We start from the raw sequence: 20720 nt of genomic DNA on the forward strand, positions 1-20720 counted from the left end.
GGGTGGGTGGACGGAGTTTCCTTCAACCCCTGTTAACATTTAGGCACATTTCCTTTCCTTTCATTCATTTTTTGGGGTTGTTTTTAGTTTTAGTTTTTAAAACTGAGATATTTACATACCATAATGTTAGCAGTTTTAGTGTTTTTGAGTATTTTCACAAGGTTGTATAACCATCACCACTATCTAATTCCAGAATATTTTCATCACCCCATTAGCAATCACTTCCCATTTCCCCCTCCCACCAGCCCCGGGTAACCACTGATCTTCTTTCTGTTTCTATGTAGTTGCCTATTCTGGACATTTCGTGTAAGTGGAATCACACAATATATGGTTTTTTGTGTCTGGCTTCTTTCACTTAATACAATACTTTCGAGGTTCATCCATGTTGTAGCATGAATCAGTGCTTCATTCCTTTTTATGGTTAAATAATATTCCACTGAATGTATATGCCGCATTTAAAAAAATAGATTCATCAATTGATGGACTTTTTTTTCACTTTTTGTGACTGTTATGAATAATGCCACTATGCCATTTATGTACAAGTTTTTGTGTGGACATCATTTTCAGTTCTCTTGGGTATCTACCTAGGAATGGAATTGCTGGGTCATATGTTAACTCTGTTTAATGTTTAGAGGGACAGCCAGACTGTTTGCCAAAGCGACTGCACTGCTTTACATTACCACCAGCAATGTACGAGGGTTCTTGTTTCTCCACACCCTTGATAACACTTGCTATTGTTATTCTTTTTCTTTTTTTTTTTAAATTTTATTTACTTATTTGTTTATTTTTGGCTGCATGGGATCTTTGTTGCTGCGCGTGGGCTTTCTCTAGTTGTGGCGAATGGGGGCTACTGTTCGTTGCGGCACGCGGGCTTCTCGTTGCTGTGGCTTCTCTTGTTGTGGAGCACGGGCTCTAGGCGCGCGGGCTTCAGTAGTTGTGGCTCGCAGGCTCTAGAGCACAGGCTCAGTAGTTGTGGCACACGGGCTCTAGTTGTGGCTCGCGGGCTCTAGCGTGCAGGTGCAGTAGTTGTGGCGCATGGGCTTAGTTGCTCCGGGGCATGTGGGATCTTGTGGACCACGGCTCGAACCCATGTCCTCTGCATTGGCAGGCAGATTCTTAACCACTGTGCCACCAGGGAAGTCCCTATCCTTCTTTTTCACTATAGCTATCCTAGTGGGTGTGAAATATCTCACTGTGGCTCCCCCCGCCCTGCCACACCAAGCAGCTTGTGGGATCTTAGTTCCCTGACCAGGGATTGAACCCAGGCCCTTGGCAGTGAAGGCAGAGTCCTAACCACTGGACAGCCAGGGAATTCCCCTCATTGTGGCTTTAATTTGCATTTCCCCCATGGCTAGTGATCTTTTCATGTGCTTATTGGCCACTTGTGTATCTTCTTTGAAGAAATGGCTATTCAAATTCATTGCTTGTTTTTAATTGAGTTGCCTGTTTGTTGTTGAATCGTAATAGGGTCTTTATATATCCTGGATACTAGACTCTTATTAGATACATGATTTGAAAATATTTGCTCCATTTTGTGGATTGTCTTTTTACTTTCTTGATAGTGACTTTTGAAGCTCCAGAGTTTTTAATTTTGATAAAGTGCAATTTATCTACTTTTTCCTTTAGTTGCCTGTGCTTGTGGTGTCATATCTAAGAAACCGTTGTCTTATCCAAGGTCATGTAGATTTACACTTATGTTTTCTTCTAAGAGTTTTATAGTTGTAGCTCTTACATTTAGATCTTTGGTACATTTTGAGTTAATTTTTGTATATGGTGTGAAGTGGAGGGACTCTGACTTCATTCTTTTGCATATGGATATCCAGTTGTCCAAGATTCATTTGCTGAAAAGACTATTTCCAAAGACTTGTCTTGGTTCCCTTGCTAATAATCAATTGACCATAAATATATGGGTCTATTTCTGGACTCTCAATTTTGTTCCATTGATCTCTATGTCTATCTTTATGCCAGGATCACACATTCTTGATTACTGTAGCTTTGTAGTAAGTTTTTTTCTTTTTTAAATAAATTTATTTATTTAATTTATTTTTGGTTGCATTGGGTCTTTGTTGCTGCGCGCAGGCCTTCTCTAGTTGTGGAGAGCGGGGGCTACTCTTTGTTGCGGTGCGTGTGCTTCTCATTGAGGTGGCTTCTCTTGTTGTGGAGCACGGGCTCTAGGTGCACGGGCTTCAGTAGTTGTGGCTTGCGGGCTTTAGAACGCAGGCTCAGTAGTTGTGACACACGGGCTTAGTTGCTCCGCGGCATGTGGGATCTTCCCGGACCAGGGGTCGAACCCATGTCCCCTGCATTGGCAGGCAGATTTTTAACCACTGTGCCACCAGGGAAGTCTCTGTAGTAAGTTTTGAATTTGGGAAGTCTGAGTCCTCCAACTTTGTTCCTTTTTTTTTTTTCAAGATTGTTTTGGCTATTACATTTCCATATGAATTTTATGATCAGCCTGTCAATTAATGCAAAAAATCCAGCTGCGATTTTTGATAGGGGTTGCATTGAATTCATAGATCAGTTTGAGGAGTATTGCCATATTAACAACCTTGTCTTCTCCTTTCTTTTGGGTATTTATTGAGTATAAAGTTGAGCTCATGCCAAAAATACTGTTTTGATTCCTGATTTATTCTGCTTAATATTCTATCATAGGCATTTCCCTGTGTTATGAAAGATGCAAGCATAATTTCAATGCTATGTAGTATTATTCCATTGTTTGGCTGTACTATACAAACTTATAAACTCTTGGTTGTTGGATAATCTATCTAGGAAGGTACTTCGTTCTGGGTCCCTCATGATATAGGCCTCTCCCTATAGGCACAAAGGGACATTGGGAGGGCTGGAGGCACACAGAAAAGCGGCAGAATCAGAAAATAGGATCCAGCAGGCTGCAGACACTACTACAGCATGTTTGTTTTGGGCATGTTCTCTAGAACAGTGGATTTTAAACAGTTAAAAATGTGCAGCATGGTATTCATTTTACACTGTAACTCAGTTCATCTGAAACAAATGTTTTACTAAATAATATTTACTTTTCCTATTGGCCAGGAGAAGCTGGTCTGCTGCAGTTACAAACAACCCCCAAATGTCAGTGGCTCAAGAGCTTTTTTTCTCTCTCATGCTACATGTCTATCATCTAGCAGGAGAGCCCTGGGATTTCGGTCTCTGAAGGCTTTCCCATCCAGATCATTGCTGGTTTCAGTGATAGAGGAAAGAGGCTGTGGTAGACAGAAGAATGGCCCCCCAACAATGTCTACGTCCTAATCCTTGGAACCTTTGAATATGTTATATCACATGGCAAAGGGGAATTATAGTTGCAGATGGAATTAAGGTTCCTAAAATCAGTTGATCTTTAAATAGGGAGCTACATGTATTCATAAGGGTCTTTAAAAGTGGAAGAGGGAGGCAGAAGAGGAGGTCAGAGCGATGCAATGTGGTAAGAACCCAACCTGCTGTTGCTGGCTTTGAAGATGGAGGAAGAGGCCTTGAGACATGGAATGTGGGTGGAAAGGGCAAGGAAACAGATTTACCCCTAGAGCCTCTGGAAAGGAACGCAGCCCTGCTAACATCTTGATTTTAACCTAGTGAGGTACATTTTGAACTTCTGAACCACAGAACGGCCAGATAATACATATATGTTGTTTTAAGCCACTAAGTTTGTGACCCTTTGTTATAGCCTCCATAGAAGACTAATATAAACAGCATGGGGAATCATGCACCAGCCCTTAAATGCTTCTGCCCGGAAGTGACATATGGCACTTCTACTCATGTTTCCTTGGCCAGAGCAAGCTGCATGGGCACGACTAACTTCATAGGACTGGAGAAATTTGATCCACCCATATGCCCAGCCTTAGAGGGCAATAGAATATTGGTAAAATATAGTAGTATCTACTATATCGTTGCCATCTGCACCTGATGCTTGTATCTTTTATTCTATTGCATTAAAAAGCAACAACAACAAAGTGCTGGTGGCAACTCTGTAAGTTGATTTCATTGTCAACTAATGGGTTGTGACCCCTGGGTTGAAAAACACTGCTCTACAGACCCTCCTCTGCCCATGCCTGATGGACCACATGACACACCCTAAGCCTAGCTGATTGGCCCAGGCATCGGACACCTGACCAAAACTGACCAATGAAATTCCTCTCCTGGGGATTTGGAATTGGGCCATTCAACCAGTTCACCGTGGGAAGCTGAGCAGAGGCAGAGTAGAAATAGGGTCGGAGTGAGAGTCACATGCAAAGCCAAAGTGATGGAGGGGCAGAAAAGCCCTGAGTGAGTAGAGAGTTGGTCCACAGAGGCAATGTAGCAGCCGCACACAGAGCAGTGCAGCCGGGAGAACATGCAGCCCCAGGGAGAGAGGTGGAGAGAGAGAGCAGCCGTCTGAGAGGCCGATGGCTTCCCCGTTCCCCGCTCCAGCCCCCGTGCGTCCTGCCTGCATATCCTTCCCGTGAGATTTTTGCCTCCTTATCATACCCTCTCCTTTTCTTGAGCTCTGCTAGGTGGGCTTCTGTTCCTTATCTCCAGAGAGTCTTAATCAGCTAGAACACCACCAGTATTTCTTGCGTGGGACCCAGCTTTGGCTCTGAGGGTCAGGCTTATGGGGTACAAACGGGACTTGGGGATGAACTAAACCCAGCCATCCCACAGTCTGGAAGTTTGGCTTTTACCTCAGTTTTGTGTGTTTGTGCTTGCTCTTCAAAGTGGACAGGCAGAAGCCATCTCTGAGGTCCTGCACCAGGTGGGGGTCCCAGTGAACTGCAAGCACCCCTGCAGGGGCCTTTTCTCTGACTGCATTGTGGTCAGGGAGCCAGTGGAGTTGTTTCAGGGACCGTTTGGCTGTGGGACAGAGTGGAAAGGACATGGGCTCTGGAGACAGGCAGCCATAATTCACCTCTTTGAGCCTCAGTTTTCTCATCTCTGAAATGGGATTGTGGAAGGATCAACAACAGTGTTCTGGGAAAAATACTGAGACATGCTGAGGGCGTACAAGCCTGGAGGGCGCCCGCAGCTGTTGTTGTTGTCTGAGGAAGCCATCAGCGTCCAGCTTCCTGAGGAGGTGGCCTGGTGGCTGGTTGAGTTAGCAGCGGGCCATCTCCCACTGCTGGGCTGGCCGTGCTTCCTGCCCCTCGTCACGCTTACTCTCCTGGTCGCTCCTTCCTCACCCTTTCATTTCTCCCCCCAGCTCCTGTCCTCATTTCCCCTTTTTCTGTTATTCCTGACGTTGATAAAAACACCTGCTTTAGGAAAGCAGCAGGGTTGGACAGAAAATAACCAGCCTCTGGAGGCAGACAGACAGAGCTGGGTCTGAATCCTGACTTATTAGCCCCTTGCTTGCTGTATGTTTCTGGGAAAATTACTACGTCTCTTTGAATCTCGAGTTCGTTGTCTGTAAAATGAGGGTTATAATGCTCATTTCACAGTGCTGTTATGAGAAATAATTGGGCACTCAACAAATGCTAGTTCCTACTTTATAAAAATGTTAATTGCTTCTTCCTTCCTTCCCTCCCTCCCTTCTCTCTCTATCACTACTCCCAGCTGGCCCCCCGCACCAGCTTCCTGTGGCCAGGGTGCCGCTGGTCCCTCTCAGGGGTCACTGGGATGGCCTCAGGCATTTGTGGCCCCTCCTTTCCATCAGACCCAGGGCTCCTGAGGGGTGGACTGAGGCTTCCGGAAGCAGCTGAGATCTCTGTGGCCTGTCACTTCTCTGGTCTCCTCTGCAGGTCCCGCCTTAGCTTGGGAGCTGCTAGTTCAAACTGTGTGATCTGTATTTTTTTCTCACTTTAGCAATTATCATACCCCAGCTGACTGTGGCATCTTCACACTCCAAACACTGATAAATATTTATGAGGAGGAGAAAAACCCAGAACTCCTAGGGGAGGTGGGGGAGGGATGTGCTAGGCTCTTATTTGCCAACCAAGCTCAGACCCATCAGTGGTCCCTTGGGCCCCAAAAGTAAGGGGGAGGAGTGATGGGGGGGGCTACGGAGGCAGCACAGAGCCACCACCCCACTCCCCTTCTGGGAGGACCTGCTGTCGCTGGGACACTGTGGGCCTCACCCCGCCTTGCCCTGGATGCCTGCTGGACCTCCTGCCCCTCCAGGATGTGGGCTGCCTGCATCGCTCTCAGCGCGTGCAGGTCTGCTCTGTTGCTCTGTGTCTGCTCCATCTCTCTCTGTGTGTGACTGTCTCTCTCTCCCTCTCTTGTTTGTTTGTTTTACCATCTCTCATTCCATCCTTTATTGTCACATCTCCAGAGCCAGCATCCCCCTCCTCTCCCTCCCTCCCTACCCTCCCTCCTCCAATACCTTCTCTGCCTCTGGGTCTCCGTCTCTAGCTTTCTTCTCTCCCTCCCAACATTGCTCTGAGCGGTTCTGGGGCTGGATGATGGGGGATAGGTGAGGGGCCTCAGGCTCCCAGACCAGCTGCAGGGAGACAGCAGGAAGAGCTGCTGGGGCCCAGGGTGTGCTCTGGGAGGCAGAGGGAGTACTTTACGGGAGTCAGGGACCATGCCTCTGCCCGACCCCACATCCGTGCTCTGCTGTGTGGCCGTGGGCACATCCCCTCCCTTCCTGGCCTCAGTTCCTCTGTTGATTCCTTCACTAATTCATTCATTCACCCTCTCAACTAATATCTATTAAGTGCTGGCTGCCTACCATTCATTAACACAGAGTTATTAAACACCTACTAGATGTGCCGTTCTAGGTGCTTGGGGCGCATCAGTGGACGAGAGAGACAAAGATCCTGCCCTCGTGGAGGTGACGTTAGCAGGGTAGACAGGCGTAAATGTAATCCGAGAGTCAGTCATGTAGTGGGTTAGGAAGTGGTGAGTGCTGTGGAAAAAGGGAAAGTACAGTGAGAGGATTTGGAACCCTGGGTAGGCACAGGGTGAAGCTTCATCGTATAAAGCGCGGGGCTGGGCAAGTGTATCTGTGCGGGGAGAACGTCCCAGGGAAGGGACTGTTGCACTCACTGCCTCGGACCACCCTGGTGTGTTGGAGGAAAGGCAAGCAGGCTTGCGGCTGGAGGATGGGGGAGAGTAGGGGGAGGTGAAGCTGGGAGGTAAAGGGGGAGGGCAAACCACACACACAAGGCCGTGCCAATGCGTGAGCTGGGAGGACATTGAGCAAATGAGCGGCCAGGCCTGACCTATCTTGGAAGACTCCCTCCACCTGCTGGGTGAGGAACAGACCGAGGGGGCTGTCGAGGGAGCCCAGGGGACCTATAAAGGCAAGCATGGCGTCTCAGGTGGGGATGGCAGTGGAAGAGAGTGAGATCTGATCATGCCAGGCACTGTTCCGGCTCCCAGCGCTTGGTTGGTGCCTTCAAATCACTCCAGACCCCTTGTTCTGGTCCTGCCGAGGGACGGCCTGCAGGAACCTACCCCTGGGCAGGATATGCTAACCTGGCCTTCCCGCTCTTTCTCTCCCCAGGGTGTTCAAGAAGGCGAGCCCCAATGGAAAGGTGAGTCTGTAGCAGCCGCACCCTGTCTCCTCTCTGTCCTCAAACTCTCATCCCCTCTTCCGGCATCTTTACTGCCGCGAAGGACCTGCACAGCCTGTCTGAGGGAGAGACACAGCCCTGTCCTTAGGAGCCCTCGACTACAAGGAGAGGGGCCCTGTCAGCAAACTTGCCGTCTCAGGGGGGCAGGACGACTCTCCTGGACTTTAGGGAACCCCTGCCCTGGTGTGGCCCGTCACGGAGAGGCTGCACCGTGAGTGCAATAATCAGAGCGAGTGCCAAGGTCCTCAGGGGTGGTGAGTCCTCCGGCATGAGCGGCCCCTGGAGCCTCTCTACTGAGCCCTGTTATCCGGGGCAGCTCCCAGTGCCTGCCCTGTTCTCTTTCTTAATACGGCCCCAGGCTCCATCCTGCTTTCCTCTCAGTTCAGCGCATATTACTGACATCATTCCACGTCAGGTATAGGCTGAGCCAGTGGGAATCGGGGTAGGGTGTACTGAGATAAATAAGGCACAGCCCGTGCCCCTCAGGGCCAGATGTGGGAGGTAGACACAGAAACTGGTAATTTCAATATAAAGTGGTAAGTATAGCTGCAGACCCAGCCTGGGTGGTCAGGGATGGCTTCTGTGGGGAAAGATGCATTCCCAGGCAAGGCAGGGTGGAAAAGGGCATACAAGGCGTGAATATAAGTTGTAGGGAGTCTGGGTGCCAAGAGGGAGGCAGAGGGAGCGGGAGCTGAGAGGGGGAGGTGGCCGGGCTTAGGAGCTCGGACTCCTGGCCTGGGCTGGCAGATAGCACCACGTGCACCCACGTCTCCCTTCTGAGCCCACAGCAGACATCACCAATCACCCACGTCTCCCTTCTGAGCCCGAGGCAGACATCACCAATCACTGTTCACCCTTTCCTGCTGAGCCCATATTCCATCTTGGATTCTTCTCAACCCAGGGCCCCAGGCAGCCCCTACCAATCCATCAGAGTTGGCATTTGGAATGAAACTCATTTGTCATTTTACCTCTGGGCACTGAGGAACCATCAGAGGGTTTTCAGACCAGACTACCATGGTTAGATTTGCATTTTAGGATGACCAGTGTGGCTAAGGAGGGGAGAAAGGTCCGAAGTATGGGAGGCTCCAGGCAGCAGACCATCAAAGGGCTGGTGTGTAGTTCAGCCAAGGCTGGCTGTGAGGATGGAGAAATCTGGTGGAGGGAGACTCGTCAGTATTTAGGGATTGGGGAGGAGTAGGAAGCATCCAGGATGACACTCTGGATTCTAGCTCTGGGGTTCTTCCCTGAAGACTGGTTAACGAGCGGGGCACTCACTGCCTCGGAAAACAAGTCCTCCTTCGAGTGGATCTCTGCAGGCTGCACAGAGGCCGGGAGCAGTGAAGGGCACAGAGCTCAGTGTTCAGAGCACCCTCTCGGCGCTGCTGGCCCTGCTCTGGGTCCCCCCGTCCTTTCAGAGATGCACCCAGCACCCCCTCCCAGCAGACTCCTTTGCTGCCGCCTCTCCACCCTCAGTGGTGCTTGGCATGAAGATCCCTGCAGGCCTCAGTGTCCTCATCTGCAAAATGGGAACAATAAGAACTTCTTCACAGGGCTTTGGGATGAACGGGTGCTTTAAAAATTATACAAGGGCTTGTTAGTATTAGGACTGGGGCTCAGGTCCAAGTCTAGTTAGGATTTTGATGAGGGCTAGGGTTGGGTCCAGGGGTTTCAGGGGCAGCTCCCAGGGTTTCCTCTAGGGCGGGGGCCCACAGCTGCTAACACCCTCTGTGCCTCTCCTCCCCAGCTCACCGTCTACCTGGGAAAGCGGGACTTTGTGGACCACATCGACCTCGTGGACCCCGTGGGTGAGTCCCTGGAGGCCAGAGAGGGAGGGGCGGGGGGAGGCAGGGTTGGCCTGGCTCCTTCCAGAGAAGAGCGTGTTGAAGCTGCCCAGGAATAGCCTTCAGGTCTCCAGAGTGGCCTGGTACCAAGAACAGGACGTGCGTTCAGTCAGCAAAAGCTTACCAAGCAGCTACTTTCCTCTTCAACTGAGGGACCTGTGAGAGGAAATTGTGGGAAGGATTGAGGAAAGAAGCAGGGCCGGTGTCCTGATGACACCAGGAGGATGACAACAGCCACCACTTATCGTGAGCCTTATTATGTACCCAACACCGAGGGTAACTGCTACTATTATCATCCCTGCTTTACCGAGGAGAACGAGGCACAGGGAGGTTAAGTGACTTCCTCCAGGTCACAGAGCGAGTAGATCGAGGAGCCTGGATTCAAACAAACCCAGGCAGTCTGGCTTCGCAGAACCTTTGTTCTGCTCCCTCCTAATGGCAAAGGGTGGGAGGTGACGGGAAAACCTAGGGGCTTGTGAAATGGAGGCTGTCCTCGCTGACGTGGGGTTCTTACCGGAGGTTGGGCTGTGGCTGAAGGCACCTTGCAAGGACTTTCTTGTTCAGGGCTTCTCAGCCTCAGCACTCTTGACGTTTTGAATTGGATAATTCTTTGCTGGCGGGGGGCATCCTCTCTGTTGAAGGATGCTTAGAGCATTCCTGGTCTCTACCGTTTAGACACCAGCAGTCCCCCCATCCCAGTACGACAATCAAAAATGTTGTTAGACCTTGCGAATATCCCCTTGTGGGGCGGAATCGCCCCCAGTTAGGATTCTAAGAACCAAAGCTCTCCTTAAAGAACCTCAGTCTCATTGCCTCTTCCCACAACTGTTTGAGGGAGGGAGGCCCAGGACGACCCCTATTTTACAAATGTGGACGAGGCCCAGAGAGGTTAAATGATTAAAGAGGGACGTGAACAAACCCGAGTGAGGCCAAAGAAGGTGACAGTTTGGGAGGATGGGCCCTGGAAACTGCATGAGGCCAAGTCCAGGTGAAGAAAGTAGGATGTGTTGCTTGGGGAAAAATTGGCAGAGAATGTGGCCTGTCATCACATCCCTGCGGGCTTTGCTGGGGCCAAGGGGCCAGGAGTGACTTGTGGTTCCGGAACCCAGGTGGGAGCAGAGAGAGCAGAGTGGGAGGTTTCAGCTCGCTGAGAGGAAGGCCTTTGTGACGTTACGGAAGGAGACCTGGGGAGTCCCTGGGGTCCCTGAGCAGGCTGTGGGCTGCAGGGTCCAGCTCTACTCCAGGCCCCTCCCTTCCTGGCCTGGAGTACTATGACCCCACCCCACTTCTTCTCCCCAGCCCCGTCTGGAGTCCTCTGAAGCTCACTGCCCCCTCTACCATCTCCATCTCCTCCCTGAACTTGGAGGCAGGGAGCAAGCGTCCCTGTGTTCGCCTGTGGCCTGCTCCAAGACAGAGTTTCCTACAGGCTGTCTGAGGCCAGGGCTGTTCACACCCCTTGGCCTTTAAGGATAGCAGCGGGGTCATGGGGACTGGGGAGAGGGACAGGAGGGATCTGGCTCCCCTAACACACACAGGTACCCTGAGAACTGTTTGACAAGTGTTCACAGAGCACCTGCTTCATGCCAGGCCCTGCAGATCCCAGAGAGTGCTGGGGCATCGTCCAGAGCTGCTCAAATGACCCACAGTGAGAAAATCTTTTTCCCTCACAATGTTGTGTCTTCCCGATGTTTAACTCTACCCCTGGTTACCCTGCAAACTCAGGGGCAAGTCCGAGCCCCCTGACCTCACAGACAGGACGTTTAAGGTCAGGCCCGGCCCTCCTTCCTCCTACGCCTCTGGGGTCTGCTCTCCCAAGCCTCAGAGCCGTGCTCTTCCCACTGCCCACCTTGGGCTGTCCCTTGGTCACCTAAATGATGACCTTTGCTTGCCCTTAAGACCTGGTTCCCCCTCCCCCTCCCCCAGGGAGCCTTCCTTGACACCCCTGGTTCGGGAAGTGCCCTTGCTGGGATGTCCTCTGCATTGAGTTTCCACTCAGCCCCTGGTGCCCAGGCCCAGAGGAAAGCCCACGGTAAAAGGAGGGAAGATGCACGTCAGGCTCTGGGCACGGGGTGGGCACCCCCTGACCAGTCGTCCCTTGGACCTGCCCAGCACTGGGAGAAGACCAGGAACCCTCCGGGCACTCACTTCCTAATGTGGCCTCTGAGGGGTCAGCTCTGGGGGTCAGTGTGGGGTGAGGGGGGCTGTGGGTTAGACTGGGGAGGGCAGGTGACAGGGTGACCCCTGAGCCAGTCTTTTTGGCCTCCTGGGGTCTGGGCAGAGAAAACATCCTTCGTCTTCAGCTGGACTCTGTACTCCCAAGACCAGGCCTTGGGACATTCTCCATGGTGTCACATGTGTCAGGCAGTGTCTAACACTTTACACATACTGACTCATTTCGTCCTCACAGGAGCCCTATGACGTAGGTACTACAGGATCTGATAATCCCAAATCCCAAAGCTCTGCAAGCCCCAAAATGTTCATGAGTTTGACACAAAAGTCAATCAGTGGCAAACCTGACCTGAACTGATGGGAGGCCACCGATACCTTAGTGACCCTCTTGGTGAAAATATTTGCGTCTCCCTGCAGGGGTATCAATGAGTTTGACAAGGGGTGCTGCCCCAGGGCTGGCAGAAGACATTAGAGAACCCATGGAAGATGGACCATATGGCCTTTCTACAATTCAAACCTTCTGAATGCCAGAGTATACCTGATACTGGGGTTTTGGACCCATCTTATTATTCTGACTAACAGATGAAGAAACAGAAGTTAAATAATCTGCCCAAAGTTGTGAGCTGGGTCTGTCAGGCCAGACTGGGTGGGTGTGTAAGGCGGGGACATGGTGGCACCATCGACCGGGCGCTGGCCTCCCCATTTCGTTCATGATGCTTTTGGACAGACGAATGGTTGAGTTTAAATTTAACTTGGTGTTTGGGGCTCAGAAGTTGGAATGGTCAAGTCTACTCACCCTCTGTCCTTCCTCCAGATGGTGTGGTCCTGGTGGATCCTGAGTATCTCAAGGAGAGGAGAGGTGAGCTGTGGCCCTTACCCCCAGCCTGTCAAGGGGCCTCCTTTTCCTCCATGACCTCCAGCCGAGGGCCTTCCTGACTCGCAGGCAGAATATCAGCAGTAAGAGAGGCAACAAACCTGTCCCTGCCCCTCCCTGCTGGTACTTCCCTCGATAGCTCCTGTCAACGTCAGAGCAGGTGCCTTGGCCTCCCCCGGCCTGGGGCGGCCCTGCCCGCGCCCATTTTGGGAGAACCTTCTAATGCCCTGAGCCCTTTTACATCAATCCATCATGACTGTTGCAAGGCTGGGGATGCAAACAGAGCAGGAGTTAGGGTCTCATTGTACAGAAGAGAAGATTGATTCCTGGGGAGGTCAAGGAATTGTCTAAGGTCAGCAGGAGGACAGGAGGCGGGGCGGGGGGTGGGTGAGTGGGACAAGACTCTGAGCCTTCCGGATACCACCCAGCACTTGTTTCCCCTCCCACTACTCTTTCCCACTGTGCTCCTTCCCAGCCCCTATCAACCCTGTCAGACCCTCTCCACACATGCCCTGGGCTGCAGTGGGGGTGGAGAAGAACAGAACCGATCCAGCAGTCAGCCCCACTTCCTCCCAGGGGCCAGGCACCTGACACCCCATCCCAAGGGCAGCGCAGCCCTCCCCGCAGGAGCTCTGGGACAGACCTGTGCCTCCAGTGGGGCCAGTCCCAGGGCTGCGGCTCACGCTCTGGGGGGCGTGTTTGCTGCCCTCCCAGGCCCCTCCTTAGTGCCCCCTGCTCCCACAGTCTATGTGACACTGACCTGCGCCTTCCGCTACGGCCGGGAGGACCTGGATGTCCTGGGCCTGACCTTTCGCAAGGACCTGTTTGTGGCCAACGTGCAGTCCTTCCCGCCAGCCCCTGAGGACAAGAAACCCCTGACTCGGCTGCAGGAGCGCCTCATCAAGAAGCTGGGCGAGCACGCCTACCCTTTCACCTTTGAGGTCAGAGACTGCCAGCCCCTGGGGCCCCATTCCAGAAGCATCACGTCTAGCAAGCCCTCTGGGCAGGCATATGGGGGCAGCTGGGGCAGCAGCGCCGTGCCACCCAGTTTCCCAGTGTACACTGGGACCAGGGCATTGGCACTTACGTTGCCTGGTAAGTGTCTCTGGCCACTGCCAGGGGCATCACCCTTACCTCTGCGCTACTCCCCAGACCCTCCTGAGTCCGGGTCATTGGTGGGAGAAAGGGGGGTCGAGCGGGGCTGCTGCAGAGAAAGAAGGAGCCCTTTCTGGCCCCTGGGTCACCACAAGGCTGTCTCCTCCCTCAGACCGGCTGCCCACTAGTCCTGCTTCAACCCAGCTCACAAACGAGGATGGCAAGTAGTGGATTTCCCTGCTCGACCATCTTTCCACTCCAAGACCCCAAGATTCTGGATTTTCAAATTAACTTTTTCTCAGACTCTGATTCTGTGATTCAGTGAAATCCCCTGGCTTTCTGTGAGGGTCAGAGAAGGGGAGAGGATGCAGAGCCATCCTCTCTGTTATAGATGTGTTAGCTTCTTGTGGCAGCTAGAACGAATCATTGCAAACCTGGTAGTAATTAAACCTGCTAATTAAAACACGAATGTGTTATCTTACAGTTCTGGAGGTCAGAAATCAAAATCAGGTCTCACGGGGCTAAAATCAGGTGTCAGCAGGGCTGCATTCTTTCTGGAGGCCAGGAGGGAAACGGTTTCCTTGTCTTCTCCTGCTTCTGGAAACCACTCACACTCTTTGGTCCCTAGCCTGCCCCTCCTCCATCTTCAAAGCCAGCAATGGCTGGTCCAGTCTTTCTCGAATCCCATCACTCTGACGCTGTCCTTTCTGCTTCCTGCTTTCACTGTTAAGGACCCTGTGATAAGGCCCATCTGGTTAATCCAGGGTGATCTCCCCATCTCAGGATCCTTAACTGAATCACACTGTAGAGTTCCTTTTGCCATTTAAGGTAACATCACAGGTTTTGGAGATGGGGATGTGGACATCTTTGGGGGGCCATTATTCTGCCTACCACAGTGGACATCATGGAAAGACCTTTTCAACTCTTGTTCTGTGGGGACTGTGCTGGGTTAAACCCTTAGATAAAGAAAAACACCGAAATCCTTGGCTTTACTGAAGGGGCCTCTGGTCTAAACATGGGGCGTGGCTTGGCATGGTCTGATGGGGGAAACATGGGCTGTCCCCTGAATTCCCTAGTCTGATGGGAGGGACATGGCCTGTCCTCAGGGTCCCCTGGTCTGGTGAATGTGTGTATGGGTGCCTGGGGTGGGAGACACAGAGAGGTCAGTGGTGAATGTGACAGGTCTGTCCGTCCTCTCAACAGATCGCTCCGAACCTCCCATGTTCCGTGACGTTGCAGCCGGGGCCTGAAGACACAGGGAAGGTGGGTCACCCCCAAGGGAGCATCTCTCTGGGTCCAGGACACTGTGTCTCCAGTTCCCTGGCTTTCTCTCTGGGGAGGGTGCTGGAACCCTCCGTGTAGAAGCCTCCTTGCCTCTAGGCCAGGCTGATCCCACCTCAGATAAGCAGTCTTTTCAGACAGGGCAGCAGATACGGTATCACTCAGTTATGTGCCCAGGGTCACTCGGTGACCTGGTGTCGTCTGCAGAATGTTCTCTGGAAGACCAGCTGGCCTCACAACCTTGTGCGGAGGTGCAGTCATCACTGTTTCACAGGTGGGGAAACTGAGGCTCAGAGAGGAGTGACACCATGAGTGGCCCAGGCCTCAGATCTCTGAGCCCGTTTCCTCATCTGCGAAATGGAGGTGGTAGGATGTGCCTCGTCGTGCGGTCTAGAGGGTGGAGTGAGACGCTGCAGGGACACGCCCAGTGCAGGGTCTGTGCACCGGAGGTCAGGGGGAGCTCTCTAAACAGGGCTGCAGAGGTGCCTGTTGTTGTTTCTGGGCGGCTGCCTCGCTGAGTGATGAGGACAGCCCCCCAGACAGGCAGGAGTCTGGAGAGGAGCCCGGTCGGGGAGCAGCTCTGCGGGAAGGTCGGATGGGGGAGGCAGCCCCGCGGCTGGCTGAGCGCAGGGCTCCGAGTCAGACGAGGGGGGGTCAGGCCGTGGGAACGTGGTGCTCCCATCCAGCGGCCTTGTTAAATGAGAGGGTGGGCAGGCTGTGCTCACGGGAGCCGGTCCTCTCCAAGGCTCTGCGGTCAGTGACCCCTCCCCACAGGCCTGCGGTGTGGACTATGAAGTGAAAGCCTTCTGCGCCGAGAACCTGGAGGAGAAGATCCACAAGCGGTGAGAAGGGCGCAGCTTCCGCCTGCCTGGGTGTGGGCTGCCTGCTGGCAGGGGTAGGGAGACAGGATGGGCAAAATCCGAAGAAGACAGAAGTCACAATGCCTGGAAGTGTGCGAGGAGGGGCCTCACGTTCCAGCCTTGGGAACTCTGCAAAGGGCACTCGGGAAGGCTTGCAGGTTGTGAGGGCTTCCTGGGGGAGGTGGCTCAGTTGCCTTGGCTCAGGCCTCAGCGCTTTTCCCTTTGCACCACTGTACCCGCTTCCCTTATCTCCCTGCCTCTAATCTCTTCCTCTCCAGACGACGTGTCCTTTAATTTTGTTTTGGAAAAAAAACGAAAAACGAAAATCAGATTGTTTTAAACAGTGAACAAGATGTTTCCCGCCAGCTTGGACCCCCATCTCCCAGTTCTCCTGGGAGGCCATCAGCAGGAGCTTGTGGCGGCGGGTTAGGGGGGTGTCAATGGAGGCTTCTAAACAAGGCAGGGAAGGGGAGAACGTGAACCCACCCAGGGCAGAGGGAGGAGGTCAGCCGTATGTCAGAGAGGGGAAACCTTTTCCTGGAGAGACACAGCCCTGGGCATACAGAGAGCCCAAGCTAGCAGCCAGAAATAGCTGGCCCTGGCTTCTGGGGTGAGCTGCCCAGCCCCGCGCTCACACCTGCCCCTCCTGGGGTCAGGCTTTGCTCTGGCTCTGGCCTCAGCCCCCAGCTCTGATGCACCCTGCTTCCTGAGGGCGCTGCAGCCTCTTAGGGAGCGGGCTGAGTTTGCCACCTAGTGGTCGCAGGATGCATTGCACATCTCTAACTCCAGCCTGGCAGCTTATGTGTGTGTGGAGATGGGATCCTTCTCCCTTGCTTCTCTGTCCCCCTTTTCTTTTTAAGCCCTGAGATCAGAAGAAAGGAAGGGGGTTGTAGGTTGTGGTAGGTGGCCTAAGCAGAGCAGGGAAGAGGAGGCAGCATTGAGAGCCAGCACTTACCACCAATGGGACATTTTAAGTCCACGCTGGAGTTACTAATAATGATATAGCAACTATCACTTATCAAGAGCTTATTAGACACCAGACACAGTTCAAAGTGATGGACATGTATGAACTAATTCAGTCCTCACAGCAACCCTAAGAAGTGGGTCCTGCTGTTGTCACCCTTTTACAGATGAGGAGACTGAGGCACGGAGGTTAATTTACTCAAGGTCATATAGTTAACATGGGGAGAGCTAGGACTTTAGCCCCGGCTATCCAGCTCAGGGAATGGAGGTGGCTTAGCTGAGAAAGAGGGATGCCGGGATACCTAGCACACCTGACAGTCAGGAGACTGCCTGACTGAGTCCCATCCCCTCACCAAATCTTCGTGTCCTTGTTTCCTCCCTGAGCCCATCACCTTCATTGAGCCCCATCCCATCTCTGGGCCTCCATCCTCTCACTGAGTCTTTATCCTCTTTACTCCCCCTGCCTGAATGCACTCCCCCTCATTGAACTCCTTCACCTCTCTGAGCCCCGTTTCTGCATGGGCCCCTTGTTCCCTGTGTATATTTTTATTTAATAGATATTTAGCAGGTATTTATTATATGGCAGCAGGCACTGTCATAAATACTGAGAATACAGTAGTGAACAATGTAGACAAAAACGTCTGTCCTTAAAGAACTCACACTGTTAGGTGACATGAGAGATGCAGGAGGTGAAACAACAGTCGCTTTCTTAGCGTCCGCTGGCTACCAGCACACAGATCCACGTGAAGTGCTGCCGTGGGACGGTTCGGCCTCTGATGTGGTGGGAGGGAGTTCGGACCAGGAGAAGATCAGAGTGGGCGGATCTCGGGAGTTTCCTGGTAGAGCAGGTGTTTGGCTGGGCCTTGAGGAAGGAAGCAAATGAGGACAGAGGCTGGAAGAGAGTGTTATAGGCTGGGACCCAGTATAAGCAGAGCTTCAGAAATAGGACTAGATAGACCATCGAGAATGATAGTGAAGAAGTGGAGGAGGCTGGGGACAAGATGGAGGAGGTTGGAGTGGGACCAGATGGTGACAAGGCCCTATGCCAAACTCTGCAGTTTGGACCGGAGTCCAAGGTCATGGGAACCATGGCAGTCTCTTCAGCAAGAGAAGGATGTGAGGGTCGCAAGGAAAGAGGATGGAGGCAGGTGACTCTGGTCATCTTTTGCTCTACCCATCTCCACTAGGAATTCTGTGCGCCTGATCATCCGGAAGGTGCAGTACGCCCCGGAGAGGCCTGGCCCCCAGCCCACAGCCGAGACCACCAGGCAGTTCCTCATGTCGGATAAGCCCTTGCATCTGGAGGCCTCCCTGGATAAGGAGGTAGGAGGCTCGGGCTTGGCAGGGGGTGGGGGCCGCTCCCCCAGGGCTGGAGCCTCAGGTCCCAGCTCTCTCATGCCCTCTGGGCCTCCTCAGCTGGGAGCTTCTGCCTCCAGCCCAAGGATCACAGGGCTCAGGGAATCTGAGACTTCCATTGGAGGATTTGGAGAAGCCTCTTGGGGACTAAAGGCGTGGCAGAGGTGGGGCATGAGCTCGAAGGGTGCGATTGACTTCAGAAGTCAGCATACCTCCTGAAAGGTCCTGGGTCCTGGCCATCTCCCTGCACCCCTATCCCCCTTTGAAGTGTGAGCACCTCCTCTCCCTCTTGGGGGGGGGGCAGCTGAAGGCAAGTGCTTGGGCCAAGATGCAAGTTGAGGCTCTTCAATGAGGATTCAGAGCAGGTTCCCTCAGTGAGTGCATCAGCCCTTCCCCACCTTTCTCCTGCTTCTTCCCGACCCTCCTGGGTCTAACTTCCAGGCAGCCAGAGCCGGCAGGGACTTGATATATCACCTACTCCAGTCCCTCCATTGTACAGAGGGGGAAACTGAGGCTTAGATAACCTGTTCAAGGTCACACCACTCTCACCCTCATTACCAATATTATTCCTGTTATCGTTACTTCTGGTGGCCAACCCCGGAGTGGAACACAGGAGTATCACCTTCTAACTTAATTATCTTTCAAGGTCCCACAAAGGAACTTAAGTTTAACATGCCCAGTGGCATCAGTGGGAAGTGGCTGATGAACTTGGGGCCAATATCAGAGTGGCCAAGGCCTGGGGAACCCCAGGAGATGTGTGTGGGGCCTCTTCTCCCTCCTCGTCATCTAAAGCTTTGGAGGCTTCCCATCCATCCCTCTCCCTTCTTACACCTCCCAGATCTACTACCACGGAGAACCCATCAGTGTCAACGTCCACGTCACCAACAACACCAACAAGACAGTGAAGAAGATTAAGATCTCGGGTACTCGGGCAGAGGGCCGGCCCGGGGGTGGCAAGGGGACTCCTCCCAGGGGTCGGGGTAGCTGAAGGCTGTCCCCTCACTAACAGCCTTGTAAATAACTACCGGCCCACTGAGAAGCCCAAGGCCTGCTAAGCCAAAGGGTAAGGCTTTTGAGGCTGGTAACACAGGCTGCTTATTGGCGGGGTAATGAGTTTACTGTTGAAGCCCCCTCTTCTCTTAGGTTCCCTGGGTTCTGGCCAGGGCTGTCCTTCAGGGGGAGATTTTTGTTTATGGAAGGAGTGGGCATGTTTGAGCTGCCACGTAGAGGATGGGTCCATCTCCTGCAGAAGCTCTGGTGGACTGGCTGTTGCCTGGGGCTGAACATCCCCAACTCGGGGAGCCTGGCTCACCCCACCTTGTTTCCCTCTTCCTCCCCAGTGCGCCAGTATGCAGACATCTGCCTTTTCAACACAGCGCAGTACAAGTGCCCTGTGGCCATGGAAGAGGCTGAGTAAGTGAGCACAAGGCCAGCTGTGGACGTGTGGGATCCGGTGGGGAAAAGAGAAGCCCTAGGTCTGGTCACAGGTCCAGGTGGCTCTTCTCCACCTGGCAGAGGGCCGGGCCTCAGATTTCCTTGCCGCTCAGTGTAAATGACCCTGAACAGCCTTTTAGAAACCATCCACTTGGTTTAGCTATAAGGAAATGCATGCCACAGTCAGGGAAAAGACCCACTAAAACGAGAATGACAAAATAAGAGCTAGTGAATCTAAGAGGACTGGGGTTATGGAGGGAAGAGAATAATTACACTGTACTGGAAACCTAGATTGCACAAAGCCCTCTGAGTTGGGGTTGCTGCTGACCCCAGTACGTAGGGAAGGAAATAGGGCCAGAGAGGTGACTTGCTCAGCCTCACAGGGCTGGCCGGCGGCAGAGCTGGGGCTCTTCTGACTCTGAGGCTTACTGCACCCCAGCTCGCTCATTGTTGAGAAGGGGGATGGCGGATGGAGCAGAAGCAGGTCAAAACTGAACAATCCAAACACCTTACACGTGATGGATGGAGATGAGATAAGGCAAATAAGGTCTTCATTGTGGAACCCAGGGGGTGGGTATATGGGTGTTCACTGCACAATTCTTTCAGTTTTCCTGTATGTTTGAAATTCTTTCATAATAATGTGTTAGGGAAAGAAAAAGTCCATGCTGTCTCCACTAAAAAATTATCCTAGCCAAACAGCACAGGGCCAAGCAGTACCTTGAATTTTTAAAAACTTGCACCTGCTTACAAACCAAGAATGAAGTTGTTGGATCACCCCAGAGTCATTGCTGTTTGCACATGGAGCAGAGATGTGCCCCTTTTGGGTGGCAGTGGTCTCCCTGCCAGAGCTGGGCCTGGCCCATGTGGCCCCTTCGTGGCGGAGGGGGACTTGCAGGGCCGGGCTCTGTGACCTGGCTGGGCTGGGGTTGGCTCTGGGGGGCATCTCCACATCGGTCCCCCTTCTTCCCAGTGACACAGTGGCGCCCAGCTCGACATTCTGCAAGGTCTACACGCTGACCCCCTTCCTGGCCAACAACCGAGAGAAGCGGGGCCTCGCCCTGGACGGGAAGCTCAAACATGAGGACACGAACCTGGCCTCCAGCACCCTGTGAGGACCTACCCTCCCTAGTCCCAGGCTCTTGGATGTCCCCCCCTCCACTGGCTCCCCTACCCTTCCCCAAAACGGGTCCACACCCACCTTGGTCCCACCAGTGCCAGTGTGGGCTCAGGCTACCCTCTCCCCAAGCATTGTCCAGGGCCTGTCCTCATGAGCTTGAACTGCCAGAGAAGCTGTCCCCCAACCCCACCCGTATCCAGGGGTGCCCCAGAGAGCAAGATGGACCAC

The 20720-nt window shown here is 52.9% G+C and overlaps 1 protein-coding gene across 2 annotated transcripts in view; it reads left to right on the forward strand.

The window, feature by feature from the left end:
• ARRB1 (arrestin beta 1) overlaps nucleotides 1–20720 on the forward strand; it is a 73856-nt gene that overhangs the window by 44775 nt on the left and 8361 nt on the right. The window contains exons 1-11 of one of the 2 annotated variants that reach the window (XM_065882132.1): nucleotides 4207–4450; nucleotides 7433–7463; nucleotides 9247–9307; nucleotides 12327–12371; nucleotides 13131–13327; nucleotides 14685–14744; nucleotides 15537–15604; nucleotides 17773–17908; nucleotides 18780–18864; nucleotides 19282–19354; nucleotides 20346–20483. In XM_065882132.1, coding sequence (XP_065738204.1) covers nucleotides 4395–4450; nucleotides 7433–7463; nucleotides 9247–9307; nucleotides 12327–12371; nucleotides 13131–13327; nucleotides 14685–14744; nucleotides 15537–15604; nucleotides 17773–17908; nucleotides 18780–18864; nucleotides 19282–19354; nucleotides 20346–20483 — 950 coding nt within the window. In that variant the 5' untranslated portion in view covers nucleotides 4207–4394. Of the gene's footprint in view, nucleotides 1–4206; nucleotides 4451–7432; nucleotides 7464–9246; nucleotides 9308–12326; nucleotides 12372–13130; nucleotides 13328–14684; nucleotides 14745–15536; nucleotides 15605–17772; nucleotides 17909–18779; nucleotides 18865–19281; nucleotides 19355–20345; nucleotides 20484–20720 lie in introns of those variants that run through there. The other variant, XM_065882133.1, reaches the window with a different exon arrangement.

The sequence above is a fragment of the Phocoena phocoena genome, chromosome 8 (genome assembly GCF_963924675.1).
Source record: "Phocoena phocoena chromosome 8, mPhoPho1.1, whole genome shotgun sequence".
Lineage (NCBI taxonomy): Eukaryota > Metazoa > Chordata > Mammalia > Artiodactyla > Phocoenidae > Phocoena > Phocoena phocoena.